The sequence below is a fragment of the Morone saxatilis genome, unplaced genomic scaffold (assembly GCF_004916995.1).
Source record: "Morone saxatilis isolate NCDOM2014 unplaced genomic scaffold, NCSU_SB_2.0 Contig11, whole genome shotgun sequence".
Lineage (NCBI taxonomy): Eukaryota > Metazoa > Chordata > Actinopteri > Moronidae > Morone > Morone saxatilis.
The window spans coordinates 30,144,259-30,152,701 of record NW_023339663.1 but is presented as its reverse complement, the minus strand read 5'-3'; the positions used below and the strand labels follow the sequence as shown (position 1 = coordinate 30,152,701).

Below are 8,443 nucleotides of genomic sequence, written 5' to 3'. Positions count from 1 at the left end.
TGCCTACCCTACCTTTAAGTTATTGTTTAGCAACACTGTCATTGTAAGTTAAAAATGTTGTCAATGTGATTGCATAATCCTCCAATATTGCCTTTCTTATCTAATGGTCACGTTATTCCTTACACCAATTGCCAACTGGTGGCGGCAAGTCCTTCACTTCACTGTGTGTTTACAGTAAGTATGAGCATTTGCATCTGTTTGTAGTATCTAGACATTATCATGGGTTTGTGTAGGCTGTAATAAAAGAGAAACATTCATAGCTCACAACTAATCAATCCATAACCCTTTTCTTCTAATTGTTTAATCACATTGTTTAGTTGGTTTTGAAACCCATTCAGCCAGATCTTTCTCCAGCCCTGACACAGCATTAAAGTGGAGTGTGGAGATACTGTAAATATTCAAGGAAATTATTTACCGTGTACACTAAATTACTGGCAGCACAGTTGCCAGCAAGTTGCTGTATTTCAATTTACAATAAACTACTGTAACTGAGCTGTGATGCAGTTAATAGTATAGAACAATACTGTATTACTACAACTTTACTGTATTTGCACTGTATTTTATAATTTGTTGTATTTCTTCTGTATGTTATTACCTTGTACTGTAATATATCCAGTTATATTAATATTGATATATTATATATTTATTTATATTATTATATATTATTATTAATTATATTTCATATAGTCTGCGGTTGCTCATAATGTAATATTACTATACTACAATATATTGTAAAATATTCCCACTTGATAAAAATTAGCCACAATGCAATATAAACTAAGGTATTTTACAGTAGGTATATAGAGTATTGTGCTTCTAAATATACAGTGACATCTAAGAGTGTAGGTCTGGCTGTTGATCTTAAAAAAGATTCCAGAGACTACAAGAGTCTCGAGCCTTGCTAGCAGGTCTGTGAGGCTGTAATGCTCATTGTAAAGAACAACTGATTATATGAATGAAAGTCCAGACTTTCATCTTCCTTTAAGCAATTGTGTGTAATTTCCTTTTTGCAATGTTTTAAAAAACTCTCTCTGTGTGACTCAATAGTATCTCTAGTTTGTTTTACTGTGGAGGAGAATGGTAGGAGAGCATGGTTTCAGATGAGGCATGTCCTTGAAATAAGCGGCGTAAGTTTCTTAGCGGGTGTTCCTGTCGCCGTTCAAGCAACTACTTTGCATTTAGAAATCCCCAGATGATTGATAGGCACTGAATGTGTCTGGTATTGCAAGACTAGTATCAGTGTAACAGTGATCCAGCCTTCCTTTGAGCGCTCTGTATTGTCTTTCCATCTCTTTATACATCGGTCAGCCCCATATCTCTGTCTTTATGTGTGCAGGAGGTGGGCTGTGATCGCCAGCTGGCCAGCGCTGCCAGGGAGGATAACTGCGGCGTCTGTGGTGGCGACGGCTCTACATGCCGGCTGGTACGAGGGCAGGCCCTACCCCACCTTACACCCGAACAATGTAGGTATCAGACCCCTCCTGTGTCCAATTCACATACATGTCTTCTTTAACTCTGGTTCCACCTCTAAGCCTCATGTTCTCCAAGTTAATCCTCAGTGCTTAACACAGTGGAAATCTGAAATACCCTTACACCCCTTTTCCCACCCACCTTCTGACCTTGTACAAATAGTCCATCCCATGAACTTTCTAGGTCATTTTAGAGAGTACACCCTCAGCTAAGGCCTAATATCTCTCTGCCAGTTTCATACATGTATACAAAACAAATCACCAGCCTTCCTCCCAGTCAGGCTCTATAGGAGGTACATAACAAAGATATCTGTCTGCTGGGACTTGGGGCTCTCACCTGTCTTGGCCACAGGCCTTCAGGAGCCATCTCAGCTTTGGCCTGCTCCTCTCTCATTGCCTCCAGCATTTATTTATCAAGGCTGGGCTATTAAAATGCCATCTGGCTACAGCAACCCACCCACTAGCAGATGGATCTACACCATTCACGCATCTCGCAGGTTTTCATCAAATTTAACACCATGATTAAATCCATAACAGTGTTTTGGCCAATAGTGGTCCTTTCATGAGATGTTTTTCTGTGTTGTGAGTTATTTAAATCCAAAAAACACTGTGTGTAATGGGAAGAGCCAAGTAGAGAATGTGTGCTTGGAAATTAGTTTTAATCACATTTCACCTGATGGTTCGGCATTGATCATTCATTCAGTCTGTCACAAAGGATTTGATGTAAAAATGCTGACAAAGAGATACGTATTTATTACTTACTGGAATATTGCTAAATAAACAAACCAACCAATAAAAATATAAATACTTGATGTTCACTTCTCAACATTTTGTTTTGAATGAAACTTCATGTGAAAAGCAGATAAACAGATGCATATGTCTTCATTCCATCTCTTTTCAACTTTGCCTGCCTGATAGATGTGGAAACTCCAGCAGCACAAATAACAACTTTCCAATATTGGAAATGTGAAGATGCAATTTCCACTCGACAGGAAGTTTGTTTAAATGTTCCCACTGCTCAGCATATTCCCAACCTTTAACGGGTTAATGAAGTACATAGCAGCAAATATATAGGCTACTACTGTATAAATGCATACCAGAGTTATTGGCTCTCGAGCTGGGGCATTGTATTAAACATTTTAAATTAAGTTGCCTTGGCATGCCTCGGGGGGGTGGAAATGAATATGGTGGGATTCCCTGAAAAAGACTGGTATTAGAAGTCACAGCCAGGGACCATGTATATATTTCTCTGGGTTTTAATATGTGCAGGATTCTTAGGGTGTATGAAATTCTATTCAAGCATACAGTATGTTATATCAATGGCATAAAACTGAAGTGGCTTTATTAAAGTCATGTAAAACATGGAGACATATTTAAATCTGACATGATTAGCATGTCCGGACATTTAGAACATGTATAAAGAAACATCTTTACTGTGAGACCAAGGTATGTTTTGGCTTGTGGCCTTCAGAAGATTATCCTGACACTTCGTCCTTCTGACCCTATTAACAGGTACTTCGCATCTCTATGCACCTTGGGAGTAGTTGAACTTGAAATCTGCTTCAGTTGCCTTGATTGATATAATGTTGATAAAGGTTGGTACAGTTAAAGGGGGAAGGTTGAATGACGATTGAATGAAGGTTGCAACCCTCAAAAAAGGTGTTTCAGTTATTTTGTCCACAAAATGTACAAATTCAAACACCAAAGGGGCGGGACGAATAAATTACATAAAAAATGCAAAAAACTCACCTGCGAATATGTTCATCAAAGTTACACAAACACAATAAAATAAAAAATAACCCTGGACCAAGCAGGACAGGGGGAAAAAACGCAGCAGCTTGCAGAGCTCCCAAGGGCCTTTGAGATCCCACTGCAGCACTGAACGGCTCGCAGATAGAGAGGTCACATTCACTGGGTTCATCTCAGCTGCCCGTCCCAGGGCTCCAGGCCATTAAGATGTATTAATACGATAAAAGTCACACAAACAAACTAATTGAGGCAGTGGTAGACCAGCAACTCCACTTTGTGGGCTTTAAGGAGAGCATAAAAGACTTCAGTTACCAGTCGGTAAATCCCACATAGCAGAGAGAGAGCAATCACCCACGTCACTTTTGTCACATTGTCTTTATAGGGCGGCTGTTGCTCAGTAGCTAATTAGAAGGTTGGCGGTTCAATCCCTGGCTCCTCCTGCTGCATGTCGAAGTATGCTGAGCAAGATACTGAACCCCAAATTGTCCCAAATCCCGATGCTGTGCCATCAGTGTGTGAATTTATTAGTTTCTGTTCTGATGAGCCTCTGCCATCTGTGTATGAATGTGCGTGAATGTGGCATGTAGTCCAAAGCGCTTGGAGTGGTCGGAAGTATAGAAAGGCTTTGTGTACTTTGCAATATAGTACAAGGTGATCACAGTGTTTCAGTTTCAGTTCCGATACCAAAAGAAACCAGACAAAGAAGATCCGGGGAAAAGCTTGGAATAAGGACCTTGAAATAAGATTATATTGTTAAACTTTTTATTTGTTTTTTTAATTTTGCAAACATCAAACTCAAATGTTAAATGGTGCCTAAACAAAAGCACACGTCCAAGAACTTTGTTTAAATAAAATACTGTTTTGGGAGATTGGCAAACTTATGATTGAAATCGATAAGTATCTAATTACTAATGTATCTAATGAACAAGACCATTCTTTACAGGCATTAAATGCAAGCTTTCCGTGACAGTTTTCCATATTAAGTGCTACAGACTCATTTTAACCTGTCCAAAAAAAGTATTTCTGTTCATTACCCAGCCCAACCAAAGATCTTTACTATCATGTTAAGCACCCCAAGCCTAATAGCGCATTTACCAGTACCATAGCCAATGTTGCCTAATGGCTAGTACAAGGCTGCCTTTGTACCACTTGAGTAATGTGGATAGACTGGGGCCCTACACAGTGGAAAGAGTCTCTGTATTGTTGTTGGACAGCTGGTCCTAAGCATCAGGTTTTTCGACGACTGCCAGTTGCACTTAAATCATGTTTAGTCGTCCAAGTATCCTCCACCCTTGCTCCAGAGTCTGAACAAAGTCCTCAGAAGTGAGAAAATGAACGTACTGGAACTTTTGTAGCAGTGGGCTGGTGTAGGCATTCTTACAGCAGCGTGCCTGGAGCTTTGGAGAGCCTGTAGATCTAGGAGGAGGAATTCAATCCAAGCAACCTACTCTGGCTCGAATTAAAAACAACAAACTTCAGGAGCTCTCCAAGAAGTCACCGAGTGTGTGATGACATGTTACTTCCTGCCAGGTCCTTTAGAGGAGCTGGCAGAGGAAGGGCCACTTGACTATAATCAGATAACTGGCCTGTGTGGCTGTTACGCTGGCTGCAGTTCTAGAAGCTCATGGGGTGAAAGCTTAAAGTTTAAGGAAAAATTACAGTTTTAATGTTAATATCTACCAGATATGTTCACAAGTCCAAGTCAAAATCTTGTCACTCCCTGCAAGAAACACTAACAGCACATCGGCACAGAAAGGATTGGGATTGGGGATTAATGATAATAACTCGCACAATGAGGGAACTGAGAGCCCATAGGTAGATGGTGGGCTGGAGGTGGGACCTTTAAAATGCTATATTGTCATAATCATAGTTTGTCATTTGTGTTTTGATTGGTTGGTTGGTTAAGTTTCTGTCTACATCTATTTAATAATCTAAATGAACTGAAGCTAATGGTTTAAGTAAACCACCATGATTGAAAGAGTGCGTTAGGTATAGTGTTGGGCCGGATGTGACTGCCTCTTAGCCCACAAGCTTTGCTTCATTCTTGTCTGGTGATATGGTTGGTATGGGATGGTTTACCCATATCTTTGCAGAAATACAATCCCCATACAAGGATGGACGAATCAGTTTAACACGTCAAATCCATGAATGAATGTTTTGCTGTGTGTATAAGTGTATTTGAGGCATAGATTATTTTTTTGGCAATACAAGTAAGTAAATTTGGAAACTCACTTGTTGCTGAACTCCACAAAGAGCAACAAAGGAAATACTACACCCTGCACCAAGTGTTGTTGCAGCTATCCCTTTTTTGAATCACTTAGATTAAGTTCTTGCACTGTTCGCCTCTACGCAGTGATCAGCAAGTCACCATTCTCTCAACTCTAACAAGCTAACTGGAACTGTGAATCACAAACAAATGTAATTTAGGGAGTAGTAATACTACATACCAACTGTCAGCCAGGTGAAAAGGTGTTAAAGTAGTAAAAGTAAAGAAATAGCAGGGAAATGCATTATTAGCATTATTGGTCACATTTCTAAGAGCTGATGGCAAGACCACTAATACTATTAACACCTGTTTAGCTGCAAATTCACGATTTAGACTGTGACATCTGTAGCATTAAGACTTTTGGCTTTAAATGGATCACTGTCAGACATTGCTGCTGGCCTACCCTAACCCCAACCACAAAACCCCTAACCCTAACCCACAATCAAAGCAAACCTTAAAAATTCTAGTGGATGGTAGTCAACACTGTTCATCAAATTGTCTAGTTTTTACTCTCTTGAAGTGTGAGGTGAGCACCGATGGAATCTGTAACATATAAATGCAAAATGAAGCGATATATAAAAGATCAAATTCAAAATTAGATGGTGACTAGTGTCCACGACCCAAGTTCTAAAAGCAAGACGCAGTTCCAGGAAGGCAGATTATGATCTCTGACTTTCATGATAGTTGAGATATTTCCTTTACATTACATTTTACATTCAGTTGTAAAGTTTCAGTCTACCTTGCCCTCAGCTTTTATGTCCCCAAAGAGGAGAGTTGATACATAAATCAATTACGATCATTTGGCTTACCAGGTTAATGAGTTTATTTACCATTACAGACACAGAGTATCACCTTTGTTCCTCCACATCTATTATTCATGACTCTACTATTTATCAGTCATTGCATTTGGAAAATGAATTGGATACAGTATTCCCTATAGCCCCTGTTTACGGGTCCAGCAGACTCATGTAAAATGAGCTCATAACTGTTTATCTGTATTTCATTTCCCTTATTTATTTTGAAGGTCAGTTTTTTAATACTTGGCTTAACATTTAATTCCCATTTTAAAGTGCAGAAAAAAGGCAAATGGCTGCAGCTGAATTTATTTCATTGCTCCCATAAATTTAGGACATTGCAGATGCAGCATAATTATGTTGGGGGGCAAAACCCTGTGGCTGGCAGCCAGAGCAGCTTAATTGTTTGAGCTCAGCGCTCATTTGTTGCCAGAAGGAAAAGTAACTCTCATAAAATGTGGAAAATAGAATTAACACTCCGTTTGTCTATAAAGGTCTCGCCTCGTTATTACACCTCCCTGCTTAACCACAGAGGGAGAAACACTTCTAGTGTGAAAAGTCAGGAAGTGTTTTTGCAGGCTGAAAAACAAAAATCCTTTCCACAGCAGTAAATACTTTCAATAGTTTAGCTCTGTGCTGTTTGTGTACGCTGTGAGCATGACCTTAAGAGAGTCTCATGATTGAGGAGTTAACAAGGCTCGCTGACGTTTAACAGCACACATGTGGATGTTATTTAGGTCTGCAGAGTTGAGATCAGTACTGTGCCGTTGTAAAGCAGGCAGATTTAGGGATGGCAGTGACTGTGATGTGGTGGTCTACTTCAGTCAGTGCTCTCAAAACAGTGAGAGGCCTTTACCACAAGCAGGGAGTAAAATGAAGGAGATTTTTTTCTTTCAATACAAAAGCTATGCTGTCTCTCTCAGGCAGTGGAAAAACAAAATATGACACAAAATACTTGTACCTGAAAGCTGCAATTTACCACTGTTCTATGTCCAGTGTGTAACATTTAAGAGGCTCCACTAGCAGAAATAGAATGTAATATTCATAGGTATGTTTTCATTAGTATATAATCACCTTAATATAATCATCTATGTGTTTTTATTACCTTAGAATGAGACATTTTATCTACATACGCTGTGGGCCGCCTTCCATGGAATCCGCCACATTGAACCACCATGTTTCTACAGTAGCCCAGAAGGGACAAACCGAACTCTGGTTCTGGAAAGGGCCATTTGCATTTTTTCCCATGTTTTGCAGCTATCGCAGTTTCTGCTTCGTGCTTGGAAGGGCAGGGTGAAACAACGAAATTGTGATTTGCTGTTAGATGCCACTAAATCCTACAAACTGGACCTTTAAAGATTATGGGATTTAGATAAATAATATAGAAGCAAACAACTATTCTCTATGTAAAGATATAGTGGGGTCATGGTGTCACACTCCCTCTACCTGTGTTGCTATCACAGCCTCTCTGTGGTTTGTTTCCATAGCCGTGTGCTCTGTATGCAGCTGAGTAGAGCCACTGAAACTGCTGTTTTTATCATCTACATCAGTAAATTAAGCATTTATTTCAACCAAATCAGAGTTGGTGATAGTTGTAACAGTGGAAAGACTAACAAAGACGGTTTTGGTGAGTTTTATTTTGTTTCTGTCCACTTTGAATGAAGTTGGGTTGTTCCAAAGAAATGCAGGGTAAAATTTCAGTTTTTGTCTATGGAGTCTGGTGGGTGATAGCGATATGCATTACAGCTGTTTCTGGTTGAACAAAAGGTATATCTCTGTCGGGATCCTATCCATAATGTTGTCAGACATACAGAATAACAATCTGAGCCTGTCAGTGGGAAATTTTTAGGGGATGTACTTTTCCGGTATTTGTCCCCGAGGATTAAGGTTAGCTTATGTTGCGGCCATTGTAGCTGTTTATTTCGACCAAAACAGTGTTGGTGATTGTTGGAAAGTTTTTGTTCTGAGATGCTGAAGCTCTAGTGTGACATCCAGTTGGCAAGATGCAAAAACAACAACAAAATTAATTTTAGCGCATTCCATGCCACTTCTATGAGGGGCCGTCAGGGACATTATTCAGAATTACCTCTCACAAACACATGTAAAATGCTCTCACATACACTACTGAAACGCTCTCACACATACAAGTGAAACGCTCTTATATA

General features: G+C 39.6%; 1 protein-coding gene across 1 annotated transcript in view; it reads left to right on the top strand.

Moving 5' to 3' along the window:
* The window catches only part of LOC118343423 (ADAMTS-like protein 3), a 52,718-nt gene that overhangs the window by 35,948 nt on the left and 8,327 nt on the right, over positions 1–8,443 (top strand). The window contains exon 9 of the mRNA XM_035682225.1: positions 1,337–1,463. Coding sequence (XP_035538118.1) covers positions 1,337–1,463 — 127 coding nt within the window. The remainder of the gene's footprint in view (positions 1–1,336; positions 1,464–8,443) is intronic.